Source organism: Heptranchias perlo, chromosome 9, assembly GCF_035084215.1.
Source record: "Heptranchias perlo isolate sHepPer1 chromosome 9, sHepPer1.hap1, whole genome shotgun sequence".
In the NCBI taxonomy this organism is placed as follows: domain Eukaryota; kingdom Metazoa; phylum Chordata; class Chondrichthyes; order Hexanchiformes; family Hexanchidae; genus Heptranchias; species Heptranchias perlo.
This window is the reverse complement of record NC_090333.1, coordinates 26781023-26800921: the sequence shown is the minus strand read 5'-3', so window position 1 is coordinate 26800921 and position 19899 is coordinate 26781023. Positions and strand designations below refer to the sequence as shown.

At 42.7% G+C, this 19899-nt stretch overlaps 1 protein-coding gene across 3 annotated transcripts in view; it reads right to left on the bottom strand.

The window, feature by feature from the left end:
* Positions 1-465: 465 nt before the first annotated feature.
* si:ch211-121a2.4 (transmembrane protein 205) overlaps positions 466-19899 on the bottom strand; it is a 47221-nt gene continuing 27787 nt past the window's right edge. The window contains exons 1-4 of one of the 3 annotated variants that reach the window (XM_067990053.1): positions 19669-19778; positions 7132-7290; positions 3095-3258; positions 466-2033 (exon numbers count right to left, since the gene is read on the bottom strand). In XM_067990053.1, coding sequence (XP_067846154.1) covers positions 1731-2033; positions 3095-3258; positions 7132-7252 — 588 coding nt within the window. In that variant the 5' untranslated portion in view covers positions 7253-7290; positions 19669-19778 and the 3' untranslated portion in view covers positions 466-1730. Of the gene's footprint in view, positions 2034-3094; positions 3259-7131; positions 7291-17448; positions 17520-19668; positions 19779-19899 lie in introns of those variants that run through there. The other 2 variants (XM_067990055.1, XM_067990054.1) reach the window with 2 other exon arrangements.

The window sequence follows — 19899 nt, the reverse complement described above, 5'->3', positions numbered from 1 at the left end:
CCAGATGTTTTTTTTTCTTGCTAGTGAACTCAAAGACCGACTGGATCCCTACAAAAAATAAACAATCATCTGCATATGCGCAAGTACCCAGACAGAAACTATTTTTAGGTATGTAAGAAGTTTAAGCTCACACTGGGGTTTTAGGGTATGTCTTGTTTCATTGTGATTAATGACACCAGAGTTTTCTGCTGTTGTGGCTGCCATTATTCTTTTGCAGGGAATTTCCTATGCCAGAATGAAAAACATCATCATTCGTGGGCCTGGCTGATACCAGTTTGCACATAAGGACCCATCAAATCAAACTTACTCACATAGCAGTTTATACATAACTGGTAAAATAAACTATAATCCCACATTGTCAGACCATCAATCATTCTTAATTCCAGAACTTTTTGGTCCTAATCAAAATGACATGCAAAAATGAGTGATAGAGAAGTGCAATAATGGATCTTTCCATAGCCCACATACTCTTACAATACTGAAAGTTTTATTGACATAAGAAAAGCATTTATAGGTGTTTTTGATCTTAGAGGATACATTCAATATACATCTTATACAATGATATGAGAGGCGATCTTATTGAAACATATAAGATTGTGAAGGGGCTTGATCGGGTGGATGCGGTAAGGATGTTCCCAAGGATGGGTGAAACTAGAACTAGGGGGCATAATCTTAGAATAAGGGGCTGCTCCTTCAAAACTGAGATGAGGGGAAACTTCTTCACTCAGAGGGTGGTAGGTCTGTGGAATTTGCTGCCCCAGGAAGCTGTGGAAGCTACATCATTGAATAAATTTAAAAACAGAAATAGACAGTTTCCTAAAAGTAAAGGGAATTAGGGGTTACGGGGAGCGGGCAGGAAATTGGACATGAATTTAGATTTGAGGTTAGGATCAGATCAGCCATGATCTTATTGAATGGCGGAGCAGGCTCGAAGGGCCGATTGGCCTACTCCTGCTCCTAATTCTTATATAGAATGAGAGAAAACCTATAGAAGTTGATTTATCCAGAGGGTCGTGAATATATGGAGCAGACTGCCCAGAGAGGTGCATGTTGTCATCAAATTAGTGAGAACCAGATAGATATTTGGTAGATAAAGATACGAGAGAGAGAAGTGTATGGCATTTTTTGAACTTTGGAACTAGCCAGATTGACCACAATAGTCTCTTCCAGTCCTATCCATTCCTATGAAGGGTGGACTCGGGCTAACTATGCGATATGGCCAGCAGCAGGGAATCTCATTGGCTACCAGCACATATTAGAAAATCACAGGTAGTTCATTCACAATGTTCTGATAAGCCCATGGCACAGTTCCCCACTGCTGGCATGTACTCAGAAAATTCCTCCTCACTGTGCTCCCAAACTTGGCTAATCCCATCATTTTTTGGGGGGGGGGGGGGGGGGGGGAAGGGAAAACACATCCATCATTACATATTGCCTGGGAGACCAGGTGAGCCTACAGCTGGACAGAAATTTACCACCCCAGAACGCTCTCCATTGACTAATTCCAGCAGCATTGTCATCTTTGATTTAAGATTTCTGCTTCTCACTGATTTTTGTACTGTTTAAATATCGCAGATAGTGACATTAACACTTAAAAAAATAATTATTGAAAAGATCATGTTGGATTATTGCCCACCATCGCAGTCAACACTGAAAAACATTTCAAGTTCTCCTGGCTTGTAAATAAATTCTTCTCCAGATGACACTGGCCCTTTAAATATCTTGCACCTTTATAACGTGGATAAATTGGCTGCCATGTAGTACAAACTTATCCCGTTACAGATGATACAACACAGATTACACAAAGAGGAAGCGTTGTGATATAGGGCTAATTGGTGTGAAAACTTCTTGTATTTGGGGTTACTCTCCTCCAGCTGGTTATAGGCTTCTCTGTTGATTGTTAGTCCAATATCCTGACCCAGCCCACAGCTCTGTTCAATCAGATGCATGTCAGTCATGATTTCAGAAGTTATCTGCCCAAACCATTGAGCATTGATCCCAGCAACAGTTACACAAATGAAGAAAATTATAATCTGTAAGAAAATAAATTCAAAATGTTTACACCCAATCAGCATCACTGACTGAATCACATACGCAGATGCAAGGCAAAGTTCCTTCTATGTTGCCAATTAATGATCAAGTTAAAGGCATTTTCTATGGTTATTAGAAACTAGCATAAAGCTATCAAAACATATTTCAGAGGCCCATTAGCAAGTAAGTCACAGATGAAAACAGCACATTTAACAAACTGCCATCTAGGCCCCCTTATTTGACATTCTTGAACATTTTAATACCTATTTAAAATAGGCCCAGAGAGTGCTCCCAAGTATGCGTCTATATGTTTGTGAGTGCATGTTACAAGCATAGGCATAAGCGACCAGATTTCAACCTAACAATCTACATTATTTAACTCGGATTACTGCGTTATGACAGAGCCCTTGACTCATTTTTACAGGACACCCTGGTAAACACCTAGGATAGAGTACATTAAGCTTCCACATCCTCTACTGGCCCTCCCAAAAAGCTGTAGCAGCAGAGCATGAGCGAGTGCTTCAGAGAGACTTCTACAGTATATTTAACAATACAGTGCTGATCTCTAGTTCAGAGGATGTTTCCAGAATCCAAGTAGAACGCTTGACTGCTACTCATCACCCTTTGGTGGATCTAGCAGTGCTCAATGACTAGATTTTCTTTGTACAATGACAAGGGACCAGACAGCACCAATGTGTGCCACCCGCATCATGGTGGGTTAAAGAAATTGCCCATTACTGAGCTCATCTCAGCCAAATAGCTGCAGGAAAGGACCCACAAGGACTGCAAAAAAAGGGGGAGCTGTCAATGGGCTGCACTCCTGCAGCTCCCAAGCCTGGTTCAAAGTAGCAGAGCCGGCAAACAAGTTGAAAAGAGTTTGCGCATACTCCAGACAGAGCTGGAAAAGGGGAAAATGTAACTTTGAATGAAAGGGCTACATCCCCACCCACAATTTAAAAAAAAACAGGCTTCCAATGATGATCATTATCCCCAACACAAGGTATACATGCTCCCATCCATTCCAAATCTTCCCTGTGTAATGGCAAACACTGCCAAATGGTACCTGAAATGTCTCTTCGTTACTTAACAGCTCGCTGGGATGATGCACTGCAAAAATGGTTAAGTTAAAGAAAGCACAGGTAGATCCAAGGTGAAAGTAGTATGGAAAGAGTTTGCTCTGAATGAAGCCAAATGTGTGTCTGGTGAGGTTACTGCCCATAATCAAACCTGTAGAACAAACAGAAACATTAAGGGTTTCTGAGGAGAGCGATGCAAAGAGCTGACTGTAGCTTCAACAGCAAGGAGGAAACCTCCCCCCTCAAATAAAAAGGAAACAAATCTATCATACAAAATCAGCCTTAGGCTATCCACATTTGTTATCTTTTTCACTATTGTATTTACACAATATATCTATGAAGTTCAGCATGAATTCCCTTACTCCACCCTAAGTTATTTTTTGCACTGTAAAAACAGTAATTATGGATTGCCACTCAGGCAGCTTTGCTACAGCAATAACTTAATTACAAAAATAAATTTAGTGCAGCACTCTGGGTTCTCTGATGTTAATATTAAACTGGGTGTAGGGGTACTTAGTCTTGATGTAGGCATTTACCTCTATAAATGTCACATTCCTCATACTGAAGTCTAAATAAAGCAGTTTTCACACAGTGCGCTTGTACAAGTCAGCAAACACAAACACAATAGGAGACAAAACATTTGGAAAGGAAAAAGGATCCTGTGCAATACATAATCACTACAAAGCAATCATTCTCGTGAGCTTAAAAACACAATAGCCAATATCAAACAGACTAGTACATTCCTCTGTGTCCCTTCATTCCCCATTCCAACAGCTGACTCATGACCCACCTTGCCCCATAACCCCTCAATTTTCCGATATGAGAAATATTATTAGGTAAACTGGACCAATGTGCAGGCTTGTCTGCACCTGCAATGCAGACAGCTGACCTGGGCCATATTACATGGGAATCTCACCCTATTTTAAATCGGCTACAGGCACAGGAAAAGCTTGCTCGGACCGCTTGATCTGCAGTACACTTGGCTGAGGAATAGGAAAGTCTGGCAGGGGAGCAGATCTTAATGGGCTCGACCTAGTCATTAAAAAGGGAAATTATAAAAAAAGAACTTGCATTTCTATAGCACCTTTCACAACCTCCCAGAGCGCTTTACAGCTAATGAAGTACTTTTGAAGTGTAGTCGCTGTTGTAATGTCGGAAACACGGCATCCAATTTGCACATAGCAAGCTCCCACAAACAGCAATGTGATAATAACCAGATAATCTGTTTTACTGATGTTGGTTGGGGGATAAATATTGGCCAGGACACCAGGGAGAGCTCACCTGCTCCTCTTCAAAATAGTGCCATGGGATCTTTTACATCCACCCGAGAGGGCAGATGAGGCCTCGGTTTAATATCTCAACCGAAAGGTGGCACCCCTGACAGTGCAGCACTCCCTTGGTACTGTGCTGGAGTGTCAGCCTGGATTTTGTGCTCAAGTCTCTGGAGTGGGGCTTGAAACCACAATCTTCTGACTCAGAGGCGAGTGTGCTACCAACTGAGCTTCGGCCGACACTGCCATGGCTGACATTATAGTAGGGTTAGAAACTGGAGGAGAAGGAGGTGGAGAGGCTGAGAGGTGTAGGGAGTGCTTTCCAGAGCATAGCCGTTAATGGTGAACAAAGGGATTTTGGGATGCACAAGAGGCCAGAGTTTGAGGAAAGCAATGGAACCAAACAAGGAGAGTCCCACTGTGCTGGACAACAACAGAAGAGGTGTTGTAAGGATGGTGTGGTCGACTGTGTCAAAGGCTACAGAGAAGTCGAGAAGGATGGGGGCTGATAATGCACCACAGTTACAGAGGATGCCATCTGTGACAATTGGGGCTGTTTTGGTGCTGTGGCAGGGGCAGAAACCTAATTGGAGAGATTCACATGTGGAGCTGTGGGAAGATGGGCACAGATTGAGGGAACACCACATTCAAGGACCTGAGAAGAAAGGGTGGTTGGAGATGGGCAATAGTTTGCAAGGACAGAGGGTGGGTTTTTGAGGGATGGGTGGTGGCGGTTTTGAAAGGGAGGGGGACAGTACCTGATGAGAGAGAGAACCATTTACAAACTGACAACTTCCACAATGCAATCCCTGAAAATACTGGCCCTGTGATCAAGATTGAGAACAGTCACAATCTTAAAAAAAAATCACTGCTAGATGAATCGATTCTGCATAATCGCTGTCATCGGCACAGTTGCTCAGGGTTGAACTTTGCGAGGTTGAAAACTGACATGAGTCTGTCCTGATGCCTCTCCTTTATTACAAAATCATCCTGACTGGAAAGATTAAAAATTTGAAGACCATGAACAAACATGATGTCAAAGACATTACAGTCAGCAGTCAAATTATTCTCACGCTCAAGTAGGTGATGGCAGAGAGGGGCAGACAAGAGCTTTGCATGCACTACCACTTCCACCGACAGGATAAACATGCGCATTTCTTTGGTCAGTGGCTTCTTAAGACCAGCCAATACGCCCGTTCCTATATTACATCGTCATGTCTGCTAAACTGGTGTATCTCTTTACTATTTGTACTGCCAAATAAAAAGGACACTAACATTCCTATGCCAGTTTTGGGACAGGACTGCTATATAACCTCCCGCCACTTCATTTACTTTTCCATCTGGTACTGTACCTTAACCAGAAGTACAGCCAGCAAATCTGTGACAGTTCATAACATCCATAATAAGTAGGTCTTTGCTGCTACCAGAACGAGGTTTGTTGGTCCTTTTATATTTTCAGGTTTGGCCAATGGCAGGAGTGCTGGTGTTCGCAGTGGGCTGCACTTGTATAATGTAAAAGTAGCCAGTGAGAGAGAGAAAAAGAATGAAATAGAAAGAAAGGCAAAACTGGGAATGGTGCTGGGGGGGGGGGGGGGAAAGAGAAGCTAGGAATGGCATTTTGGAGTGGGGATGGAAGGATAGTGGTTGCATCAAGTGAGGGAGAGGGGAGGGAGTACACCATCATGACATGGGCATGGCAAAAAAGTGCCAGTATGACCTCTGGAGTGGGGGGGGGGGGGTGGAGGGAAGGCAAGAAACAGCACCAGCTTGAATAAGGGAGATTGGAAAACAAGTGCCATCTTAACTTGGTTGGAGAGGGAGAAGAATGGCAGGTTGAATTAGCGAGGGAGTGGGAGAAAAGTGCCAGGATGAACTGTGAGTGTGGGAGAAGAGTGTGCCTCTGGGAAAGGGTGGGGAGTTGGATTTGGTGCAGTACCTCTATAAATTGCATCTGGATGGGTAGAGTGCTTCCATGAATTGTGGTGGTAGAAGGTTACATATGTAAATTATTTTTGGCTGATCACACTACATTTCAAAAATGTTGGAAAGTGTACCAAAAAATGTCAACTATCAAAATTCCCTGGAGGGGGGTGGTAATGCCCCAGACAGTTCTCTTAAAACAAATTGTGCACCATCAGAGTTCACTTCCTTCTTCAAACATTTTTAAATTCACCAATGCGAAAATTGAACTTCTGTGTACATTAGTTTCTTTCCCCCTCAATACAATTGATGGTCTATTGGGTACAGCTGCAACACAAATCAATGCACTTGTAAACTACTTCTTTTTGTATGTCTCACATGGGTTTCATTTTTCATTGAAAAACAAACTGAATTGCAGAATGATCTCAAAACATACAAAAAATCCTGAAATCCAGGAATCCTGTAATACAAAGGAATTTAATTTATTCAAGCCATTTTGATGCAGTGGCCTTGGTTATAGGTCTTTATTAAGACCTATAATCATTGTACATTGTTTTTAAAAAAAAAATTAGTTGTCTTTTTTTTTGTGGGGGTGGGGGTTGGGGTGAGGATTGTGGCAATATTTTTGAAGCTGTTCATCAGCATTCCAAATTTTATAGTTTGGCATGTATGCATGCTGCAGGTGCATGTTCATTGTGACATGGTTTGAACCTGCTAAAACTTGGTTCTGTTACTGGGAATTCAACTATTAATAACAATAGTTCACGATGGGAATCTATTACAGTAAAGAGGAGAGACACAAGAAGATTCAAATAAATATTTTACATTCTTACCTGATATAAATGTGACCCATATCTGCATCCCCCAGAATGTAGACAGGAATATCAGGTGGAGAAGTTTGGCAAACGTTGTGGGTTCTCCTTCAGTAGACATGGCAATTGGCACAGATGACATCACACAACCAAGGAAGGCAGAAACCCTGCACTAAGTTACTGAAAATACATAGAAGGGAGGTGAAGTGGAGAATGAAAATTAAAGCTTAAGGTGATTATCTCTGACCCAATTTGCAATTAGCAAAAGGCAAAATATATATTTGCAAAGTATATGTTTGGTATAGACAAGGAAGGAGTGCGCCTTGGCTCAATGGTACTATTCCAGCCTCAGAGTAGGTTATGGGTTCCAGCTCCACTCCAGTCAGCCCCGGGAAGTGGAGACGAGTGTTTCTGGTCTCTAAATACTGGGTTGACATCCAATGGGATACTAGTGTCCAGAGGAGGATCATCCTGGAATGCAAAGATAATCCCCGGCTTCTCTTCACAACAAACAGTCTTCTTAAACCCCCCCTCCCCTGCCTCCTCTACCCTCACTTCCAACAACAAATGTGTGGAGCTGATGGACTTCTTTGTCGCTAAGATTGAGACCATCCGTTCAGCTGCCTCTGCCACATCCCTCCCTTCCTCTAATCCACAGTCAAACTTACCCTACAGTTTCCCCCTGCCCTAGCATTTTTCTCTAATTTCTCTCCTATCTCCCCGAACTCATCTTGACCGTGAGACCCACTTTCTGCTCCCTTGACCTTATACCCACCAAACTGCTGACCACCCAACTTCCCTTCCTGGCCCCCATGTTAGCTGATATTGTTAATGGTTCCCTCTCCTTAGGTACTGCCCTCCTCCTTCAAATCGTCCTCTCCTCAAAAATACAACCCTTGATCCCTCTGTCCTTGCAAACTACTGCCCCATCTCCAATCTCCCATTCCTCTCCAAAGTCCTTGAATGTGTTGTCGCCTCTCAAATCCATGCCCATCTTTCCCGCAACTCCATGTTTGAATCCCTCCAATCAGGTTTCCGCCCCTGCCACAGTACTGAAATGGCCGTTATCAAAGTCATAAATGACATCCTATGTGACTATATGGAGGGTAAACTATCCCTCCTCATCCTTCTTGATCTGTCTGCAGCCTTTGACACGGTTGACCACACCATCCTCCTCTAATGCCTCTCCTCCGTCGTCCAGCTGGATGGGACTGTGCTCGCCTGGTTCCATTCTTATCTATCCAGTTGTAGCCAGAGAACGACCTGCAATGGCTTCTCTTCCCACTTCTGCACCGTTATCTCTGGAGTCCCCCAATGATCTATCCTTGGTCCCCTCCTATTTCTTATCTACATGCTGCCCCTCGGCGACATCATCCAAAAACACGTCAAATTCCACATGTACGCTGACGACACCCAGCTCGACCTCACCACCACCTCCCTCGGCTCCTCCACTGTCTGATTTGTCACACTGCTTGTCTGGATGAGCAAAATTTTCCTCCAACTAAATATTGGGAAGACCGAAGCCACTGTCTTTGGTCCCTGCCACAAACTCCGTTCCCTCTCTCTGGTCATTGTCGGAGAGTGAACCAGACCGTTTGCAACCTTCGCGCCCTATTTGACCCTGAAATGAGCTTCCAACCACGTCTCCGTTCCATCACCAAGACTGTCAATTTCCACCTCCGCAACATGACCCGCCTCAGCTCATCTGCTGCTGAAACCCTCATCCATGCCTTTGTTACCTCTAGACTTGACTATTCCAAAGCTCTCCTGGCTGGCATCCCAACTTCCACCCTCCGTAATCTTGAGCTCATCCAAAACTCTGCTGCCTGTATCCTAACCAAGTCCCGTTCATCCATCACCCCATTACTCGCTGGCCAAAATTAGCTCCTGGTCCGGAAACGCCTTGATTTTAAAATTCTCATCCTTGCTTTCAATCCCTCCATGGCCTCGCCCCTCCCTGTCTTGGTAACCTCCTCCAGCCCTACAACCCTCCGAGATCTTTGTGTTCCTCCAATTCTTGCCTCTTGCGCATCCTCGATATTAATCGCTCCACCATTGGAGGCAATGCATTCAGCTGCCTAGGCCCTAAGCTCTGGAATTCCCTTCTTAAACTTCTCCGCCTCTCCATCTCCTTTAAGACGCTCCTTAATATCTACCTCTTTGAGAAAGCTTTTGGTCACCTGTCCTAATATCTCCTTATGTGGCTGGGTGTCAAATTTTGTTTGATATTCGTTCCTGTGAAGTGCCTTGGGATGTTTTACTACCTTAAAGTCGCTATAGAAATGCAAGTGGTTGTTGACAACACACGTACAGACGTCTGTTGACCTCACAAACGCCGGAGATCCCCAGGATTCCCAATTTGAAAACCTATAGGGGAAAAATGTCTGAACATTATGAATTACTTAATTTCCCAAGTACCTTGGTCCAGAAAGTAAAAAGATAACTAACCAGGGACTGCAGTTCACAACTGTGATTCCCCACTTCCCTTCTCTCTCTCCCCAACCACCTCCCCCCCCACAATTAGGACAAGGCTGAGTCCCTTTTTGCATTCTAGTCATATTCTCATGAACCACAAGTACGTTCTTCCAGTACTGAACAATTTTATTCCTGAATGCACTAGTTCAACTAAGTGGAACCAGAGAGTGAGAGACAAACAAACAAAAGCACTGAGCTCAGCAATGAGTGTAGCAGAGGTCATGAAGTAAAATGGAGCGAAGGGAGGCTAAACTGCCTATCTAGTGGCCTATTAATCAGAAGCCGCCAACATTCTCTACCAAGTGGTATGTTTATCAAGCCTATTCCCTTGTGTTTGAAAGGAACAGGAGTAGGCCATTCAGCCCCTCTAGCCTGTTCAGCCATTCAATTAGATCATGGATGATCTGTATCTTAACTCGATCTACCCGCCTCGTTTCCATATCCCCTAATACTCGTGCCTAACAAAAATCTATCAATCTCAGTTTTTAAATTTTCAATTGATCTAGCCTTAACAGGTTTTTGGGAAGAGAGTTTTCCAGATTTCCACTACCCTTTGTGTGAAGAAGCTGTTTCCTGACATCACCCCTGAACTGCCTAGGCTTAATTTTAAGGTTATGCCCATTTGTTCTGGACTCCTCCACCAGAGGAAATAATTTCTCTCTATCTACCCTATCAAATTCTTTAGTCATCTTAAACACCTCAATTATATCACCCCTTAATCTTCTATACTCAAGAGAATACAAGCCTTGTCTATGCAATCTGTCCTCATAATTTAGCCCAGGTATCATTCTGGTGAATCTGCATTGCACTCCCTCCAAGGACAATATGTCCTTCCTGAGGTGCAGTGCCCATAACTGAATGCAGTACTCTACATGGAGTTTAACCAGAGCTCTGTACGGCTGTAACATAACTTCCACCCCTTCGTATTCCAGCCCCCTTGAGGTAAAGGTTAACATTCCATTAGGCTTTTTAATTATTTTCACAAAAGGTGCAGGATGTAGCTCACAGATTGATGTCATAGTAATGGCTTTGCTTTTATGTCCACTGATAACTGACATCACCCATTATATCAACCAAGCCCAGCGATTTACATCTATATAGAGTAGCTCAGAGCAATTTACAAGGGAAAATAACTTTAGGCACATAGGAACACCACCACCTGCACGTTCCCCTCCAATTCACACACCATCCCGACTTGGAAATATATCACCGTCCCTTCATCGTCGCTGGGTCAAAATCCTGGAACTCCTTTCCGAACAGCACTGTGGGAGAACCTTCACCACACGGATTGCAGCGGTTCAAGAAGGTGGCTCACCACCACCTTCTCAAGGGCAATTAGGGATGGGCAATAAATGCTGGCCTTGCCAGTGACGTCCACATCCCATGAACGAATAAAAAAAAGTTTACAATCCAGTTTAAAATCAGTCAATCCCAACTTAAATCTTATTTAACAGCCATCTGTACGGCACTTTATCAAAAGCTTTTTGGAAACAAGATATACAATATCTACCTAGCTAATATCATCATCCAACATTGTGACTGATTCAAATAAATTCAACAAGTTGATGATACAGGATCTTCATTTCCAAAAGCCATGTTAGGATTCCCTAAAGACTTTCCAATTCTTAACACAGCACATCTCTAATAATTTCTACTCGGAACTTGCCTATAACTAATGTGAAATCAAATGACCTTTAATTCCCAGGTTCTTACTTGCTCACCACATGAGCCTGCCTCCAGTCCACGGGAACAATCCCAGGCTTCAAAAAATTGAAGACTGATGGCATATTTGATGAGATAGGTTTTTAAAAGAGTGTTTTGAAAGCAGTGAAAGAACAGCAAGGCAAATTGATTTTAGAACAGAATTCCAAGGTGAAGAAGCATAGTGGTTAAAAGATCAGTCTATGATGGGTGAAGCAAAAGAATAGCTAACAGAGGAACAGAGGGTATGAGCCAGGTCTTAGGGCTGGAGAAGAGTTCCCAGTCTAGAGCGAGGCCATGGAGGCATCTCTGTGAAAACAATGATCTTGAAATTGATTTTCTGGGGTACAAAGAGTTAGTGATGAAAATGGGGCAATGGTTATGCAGGATAGAACTCATGCCACGGAAGTCTAGATTAGCTGAAGCTCATAAAAGTGGAGGTGGGGAGGAAAGTAAGAAGAGCATTTGAACAATCAGTCCCCGATGTGATGAAGGGCGTAATAACGATTTCAGCAACAAGGAGGTGAGGTAGACGCAATGTTTTGAAGGTGGAAGGAACCTGTCTTAGCAATGGACTAGATGTGGGGTTTAAAATTCAACTTAGGTTAGCCTTAGTGGCAGCTTGGGGAATTAATAAATTCAAAGCCAGAGAAGATAGTACAATCTTCTTGATGTCAAAAAATTCTTATCCAGGATTTGATGCTTGACAGACATCAGAATAATACCACAACAGCTCTGGAATCAATGGCATTTGTAGAATGTAATATTTGGCCATTATAATGATATTAGAGCTGGTAATTATAATAATAAAGCTGGCTAACTTTTTTTTTAAAAAAAAGATATATCCTTACATTCCTCAAGGCTATATCTGGAAGCATCCAGCTTTCTTTTTAAACCTTACATATTTTAACTTTTTCAAGATATTTATCCATTATGTCATCTTGGTTTAGTTGGTAGCATATTCTTTGAGTCAGAGGTTGCAGGTTCAAGTTCCCACTCTAAGATTTAAGCACATAATTCAGGCTGACACTTCTGAGGGAGTGCTGAAGGTGCCATTTTTTGGATGAGATGCTAAACTAAAGCCTATCTGCTCGTCTAGGTGGACATAAAAAAATCCTACAACATTATTCTAAGAACAAGGACTTCCCCAAGTTTTCTGCCAACGTTCATCCCTCAACCAAGAATAAAAAATCAGATTAATGTAACTGGTTATTCATCTCATGTTTGTGGGACTTTGTTGAGCACAAATTAGGCACCACACTTGCCTACGTAAGAACAGTGACTGTACTTCAAAAAAAAAATCCATTCGCTGCAAAGCAGTTTGGAACATCATGAGACTAAGATAAGGCACTATATAAATACAAGTTCCTTATTTCATTCTATGTCACTGACTGGTTATATATTTGTAATTTTATTTTGTGTGTACTTGCGGATAACTATGTTTGTTCAGCTAAGTTTTCTGATAGGCTAGTGGATTTGAGTGTGTAGTGATTTGGTGGGGGATGGTGCATGTCATTTCTTTGGAGGATTACTGTGGGGAATGTGGGGGAGGAAACCTAAATTTGCTAGTGAGAGACAATGCTCTATGGTTATCTAAAGGACAAAGGATATGTTTGAGTTCCTCTGTAATCCAGTGGGGAGAGTCACATCCATTTTGTCTGGAAGGGAAAGATATCTGAAAATTTAGCAGGGAAGAAGCACCTCAAGACATGATGAGATCCAATGAAATGAGATGCATTCAAGTTCCTAGAGTGGGGAAGAGTGCATCGGAAATCTTCATTATGGAAAAGTTTTCATCTAACTTTCCTGGTGGTTTTATGGAAGAGGATTGATTAGAGCTCACTAGAGATTCATATTCACAATGTATTGTTGCAGTTCTTCATGACAACCAATAAATGGATCTCAAACATTTTTCTTGGCATAAATCAACTAAACTAAAGAAGTTACTAATAGCTGTGTGTGTGTCTGTATTTCAAGCAAAATGAATTTATGCAGTCTCAACCCAGGTCCTAGTAGGTGTTAATCTACACCACAAGCTGTGCATAATTCAGCAAGGAAGAGATTCCATATCAATAATCTTGAACCACTCTTGCATATGATTCCACTCTACACTCATCAACTTCCTTCAGATCACATGCCCGCTATGCTCATACCTTAACTTCTCTTGCAGTGCAATAGTTAAATTACTGTATCTTGATCTCCTCCATAACTTTTGACAAGTGAAAATTTAGCTTCTTTCAAATCTTAAGAAACAGTCTCTTAATTTTATTTTTTACAGGTCCAGCCAACAGCTATATTTTTAATCTGTCTTCATCTATTAATATTCTTAGCTTAACCTTCTCTTCTGATCTCAAACGGAGCTCCTACATCTTTATTGTTAGAGTTACCTCTGAAAAGTATGGTTCCCTCTTTCAGGTCAAATAGTTCTTTTCTCCTCAAAAATCTCAACTCTCAATATACAGTCTCCTATTCTAAATCATTCTTTCCCAGGATCTCCAAACTATGGAACTTGTTACCTCAGTCATCTTTCCACAATCTTCTTCTACTCTGTTCAATGTTGATGGCATCCTGCACTTTGGGCCTTCGCCCTTCACTTAAATTTAAAAAAAAATCTGAGTGAAAAGAACAGAATTCTGACTGTGACACTAACCATATTTGACAATAGGATACCTTTCATATTTGTTATTAAGCATCTGTTGTTTTCCCCTTTGTTAATCACCTCTACACATTCTATTGCATTGACCAGGAAAGCAGGAAGACAAGCTGGTCTCAGGTCTCTATCAATGCTGCTCAATAGCTGGCACCTAGAAGTACTTGACAGCATCCAAGGTGATCATTATCTAAGCTTTTTTCTTACTTTCTAACACAGAATATTAGTGATGAGACTAAGGTAGTCAAATTATTGATCTACTTTTTGGCAGAGACTCTAGTGCTGCATCAGACACTGTGAGGGAACACCTGGGCAACAGTGATCACAACATAATTAGATGTAATCTTATTAGTCAAACAAAAGCTACGAACAATTTAAAGCTGGTTCCTGATTTCAAGAGGGTTAATTTTACAAAAATGGATGAAGATTTGGAAAAGGTTTATTGGGCAACCCTATTGGGGATGAAATTAATGCTAAGGAGAAATGGGTAGTCTGTAACCCCATTCTAAAAAGGAAAAAGAAGTCATGGATGTCCCAAGAGTTTAAAAAAAAGGGCACATGGCAAAACAAATCCAAAATAGTTAATTAGATATGTGCAAGGACAAATTAGACTTAAGCAAAAATACTTTCAGATTAAAAAGGAATATAATTCACATGAGAAGAGACAAATATTGTATGCAATTAAGAGAAACAAAAGCAGCTACGAGATTTTTTTTTTATTCGTTCATGGGACGTCAGTGTCGCTGGCAAGGCCAGCATTTATTGCCCATCCCTAATTGCCCTCGAGAAGGTGGTGGTGGTGAGCCGCCTTCTTGAACTGCTGCAGTCCATGTGGTGAAGGTTCTCCCACAGTGCTGTTAGGTAGGGAGTTCCAGGATTTTGACCCAGCGACAATGAAGGAATGGAAATATATTTCTATCGGGATGGTGTGTGACTTGGAGGGGAATGTGCAGGTGGTGTTGTTCCCACGTGCCTGCTGCCCTTGTCCTTGTCCTTCTAGGTGGTAGAGGTCACGGGTTTGGGAAATGCTGTCGAAGAAGCATTGGCGAGTTGCTGCAGTGCATCCTGTAGATGGTACACACTGCAGCCACTGTGCGCTGGTGGTGAAGGGAGTGCCGATCAAGCAGGCTGCTTTGTCCCGGACGTGCTGTTGAGCTTCTTGAGTGTTGTTGGAGCTGCACTCATCCAGGCAAGTGGAGAGTATTCCATCACACTCCTGACTTGTGGCTTGTAGATGGTGGCAAGGCTTTGGGGAGTCAGGAGGTGAGTCACTTGCCGCAGAATACCCAGCCTCTGATCTTCTCTTGTAGCCACAGTATTTATGTGGTTGGTCCAGTTATGTTTCTGGTCAATGGTGACCCCCTGGACGTTGATGGTGGAGGATTCGGCAATGGTAATGCTGTTGAATGTCAAGGGGAGGTGGTTAGACTTTATCTTGTTGGAAATGGTCATTGCCTGGCGCAAATGTTACTTGCCACTTATGAGCCCAAGCCTGGATGTTGTCCAGGTCTTGCTGCACGCGAGCATTGACAGCTTCATTATCTGAGGGGTTGCGAATGGAACTGAACACTGTGCAATCATCGGCGAACATCCCCATTTCTGACCTTATGATGGAGGGAAGGTCATTGATGAAGCAGCTGAAGATGGTTGAGCCTAGGACACTGCCCTGAGGAACTCCTGCAGCAATGCCCTGGGGCTGACATGATTGGCCTGCAACAACCACTACCATCTTCCTTTGTGCTAGGTATGACACCAGCCACTGGAGAGTTTTCCCCGATTCCCATTCAATTTTACTAGGGCTCCTTGGTGCCACATGTGGTCAAATGCTGCCTTGATGTCAAGGGCAGTCACTCTCATCTCACCTCTGGAATTCAGCTTTTTTGTCTATGTTTGGACCAAGGCTGAAATGAGGTCTGGAGCCGAGTGGTCCTGGCGGAACCCAAACTGAGCATCGCTGAGCAGGTTAATGGCGAGTAAGTGCTGCTTGATAGCATTGTCGACGACATCTTCCATCACTTTGCTGATGATTGAGAGTAGACTGATGGGGTGGTAATTGGCTGGATTGGATTTGTCCTGCTTTTTGTGGACAGGACATACTTGGGCAATTTTCCACATTGTCAGGTAGATACCAGCGTTGTAGCTGTACTGGAACAGTTTGGAAGTTAATGGAGAAGATAGTCGACATTTATGGTAGCAAGTTTTTTCTAAGCTATGTTAGATGTCAGAGGACCGTTAAAGACTGTATACAGCCATTGAAAGAAGCCTTCGGACAGGTTCAAATGGACTCCCAAGATACTGCAGTGGTGTTAAATGATTATGTTGCATCAATCTTAATTCCTGTGGATGATGTTCAACTACCAGCTATAGGATGTACTGTAGATAAAAAACTTGTAAATATTAAAATAGCCCAGGATATAATTTTAGACAAAATAAGGAACCTTAAAATAAATCGGGCTTATGGTCCAGATTACATCCACTAGGAATGATTAAAGAGATGGGGCATGGGCTTTGCAAGCCCCTTGCCCATATCTTTAACAGCTCACTAGAGTCTGGGATTGTTTCCTTGGATTAGAAGGATTCTTATGTAGTTCCAATTTTCAAAAAGGGTAACAAGTCAAACCCAGGGAACTATAGGCTCATTAGTCAGATGTCAGTTATAGGTAAGATGTTTGAAGGGATCTTAAAGAGATACTTTTTGTGATCACCTGGATAGAGAAGGAGTCATCAGCGACACTCAATGTGGCTTACGGAAAATAAGTTTGTGTCTTACTAATTTGCTAGAATTTTTTGAAAAAAAAAGTTACTATGACAATGGAGTATCCTCGTGGACATTGTCTACTTGGATTTTTAGAAAGTCTTTGATAAGCTACCTCACAATAGATTACACTGCAAGACAGAATGCTGTGGAATCAGCAGGAAGTTGCAACAATGGATTATGAATTGGCTGCATTCCTATAGGCAGAAAATTGTTATTAATGGCTGTGACTTGGAGGTCAGTTACCAGTGGAGTCCCACAGGGATCGGTGTTAGGGCCATTGCTTTTTAACAATTTTCATAAATTACCTAGATATAGGTGTTGGGGGAATGGTCAGGAAGTTCGCAGATGATACAAAGATTTGTCCAAGTCTTAGAACTGTGGAGGAGAATAACTTTTTTTCAACAGATTTAGAAGCCTGGGAAAATGGGCCAAACTCTGCCAAATGATCTTTCTCTGCCCATCATTTTTTAATGTTCGTATCTTACCCAACATGTCAGTCAAAATTAGGAACTTACTGAATGGTGAATTCTGCAGCATCTTTTCACTGCATGCAGTAATATATCAGTACATTAATTTAAAAAAAAATATTTCTCCCCCCAAGGTTTCAAACGTGTTTCAAATCTCCTTGTTGGGCAGGAAGATGAGCTAAAAATAAATCATTTCTTAGTCCACTTAATCTTTTTCCATCATCCCTTCTCACCCTCCCCCTACCTCCAGGAATCTCTCCATTCCCTTTGAGGTTTAGTATACACACCGTATCCAGCTTCTTCCAGGAATTGTTTGGTTTCCACGATGGCACACTTTATGCTGGGGGTGGAGATCCAGTATCCATTGCTTTCAAAATAACCTGTCCACAGTGGTTTGATGTTGGAATACAGCTTAAAAGATAATTGTTGGAACTTGTCGCACAACAGCTACTGGCACAAAACCACCAGCAAAAATAGTAAACTACAGGGGACCCAATCCAATAACAGTTGTAGATGTCACGTGATTGAATGTCAGATAATCAGGCATCACCTGATCAAACCTCCAGGAATGCCTCCAACCAGAGTTGGCAACCCTACTCTACCCCCTCCCATTTTGTTCAGTCCAGTTTTGAAATCCGACAAATGATTTTTTCAGATTTTGCCAGACCTGCTGTGTATTTTCTACACTTTCAACTTGTATTAAAAGGCAGACCTGAGTTGCTCAGCTAGGCTTTGGACAGCAATCTCAAATCTTGGAGAACAGTCAACATTAAATGGATCTCAAAAATGACCTTGGGGAAAAAATGTGTATACGTAGAATCATAGAAAGTTACAACACAGAAGGCGGCCATTCAGCCCATCACGTCCGTGCCGGCCAAAAAAAAAAGCTATTCAACTTAATCACACTTCCCAGCACTTGGTCCGTAGCCCTGTAGGTTACGGCACTTCAAGTGCACATCCAAGTACTTTCTAAATGTGTTGAGGGTTTCTGCCTCTACCACCCTTTCAGGCAGTGAGTTCCAGACCACCACCACCCCCCATCTCTGGGTGAAAAACAAATTCTCCTCAGCTCCTGTTTAATCCTTCTACCAATTACTTTAAATCTATGCCCCCTAGTTGGTGATCCCTCTGCTATGGGAAATAGGTCCTCCCTATCCACTATATGGTCCGGTCATAATTTTATATACACTTCAATTAAATCTCCCCTCAGTCTAGTTTGTTCCAAAGAAAACAACCCCAGCCCATCCAATCTTTTCTCAGAGCTAAAATTCTCCAGTCCTGGCAACATCCTCGTAACCCTCCTCTGTACTCTCTCTAGTGCAATCACATCTTTCTTGTGATGTGACGACCAGAACTGTATGCAGTACTCAAGCTGTGGCCTAACCAATGTTTTTATACAATTCTAGCATAACCTCCCTGCTTTTATATTCTATGCCTCAGCTAATAAAAAGAAAGTATCCCATATGCCTTTTTATCCACCTTATCTGCCTGTCCTGCTACCTTCAGGGATCTGTGGCCATGCACTCCAAGGTCCCTTTGTTCCTCTACATCTCTCAGTATCCTCCCATTTATTGTGTACTCCCTTGCCTTGTTTGCTCTCCCCAAATGCATTACCACACACGTCTCCGGATTAAATTCCATTTGCCACTTTTCTGCCCACCTGTCCTGTCCATTGATATGTTCCTGCAGTCTACAGCTTTCAACCACATGCCATTTTTTAAAAAAACTGAAAACTTCTTGATCAAGCCCCCCACATTCAAGTCGTACACAAAGAGACGCACAGATTCAAAGTTTAACATGTTTTAAGTGAAAACGATTTTATCAATGGATGTTTAGTCTGAATTTTAATCTAGGTCTTTGTATCCTAAATGGGGGGGGGGGGGGGACTTGCATTCCTCCCTTCCTGCTGTGCTAATGGTCACATTCTACTCTGGGAGTTGAATGGATTCGCAACCCGACGCCTGCTGAGCCCCAGGGGGAAATGTGGCCACGCCCCCTGCGTTTTTGCGCATGGGGGGGGGGGAGGTAAAGTCCGATGGTCAATGGCAACTGTGAGGATAATCCATGATCTGAGTCTGGTGCAGGGGTCATTAACCAAAGTTACAGAGAGTTCAACAAAACTAGAACGATTTTGTTGTTGAAGAACACATTTCTACACTGTCCACTACAACAGAGCAGATTTTGAAATCCCGTTAAACAAAACACTCAGATCCTACCCCAGGGTCTCAAATGCAGCTTTCCCCCCACCCTCCCTATTTAGGATAAAAAGACCTAGATTAAAATTCAGACTAAGCATTCACTGATAAAATCGTTTTCACTTAAGAAAAGAAATGTTAAACTTTGAATCCGTGCGTCTCTTTTTTGCATTTTCCTAAAACTTGCTCATAAGTTGAACGATCCGGGGGGGGGGTGGGGGGGGGGGGTAGTTTTTCAAGTTAAATTTGCTGTTTAAACTTCCAATGGATAACAAAGTTATCAATGACTTGGGTAAAATGCAGAATGCTTACCCCCCTGTGAATGATCCTGCTCGCCTCTCCTGACCTGGGCAGCCCACAGCCTTAGCGCAGCGCTGGAGTTCAACTCATTCTAACTTTGATGCCAAACTTATGCTCGCGCTCGCTCTCGCTCCCGCCCCCCTTCCCGCCGTTCTGATTGGCCACGTTCTACTCTGGGAGGTGAATGGATTCGCGAGCCGACGCCTGCTGAGCCCCGGGGGTGGCCACGCCCCCTGCGCGTTT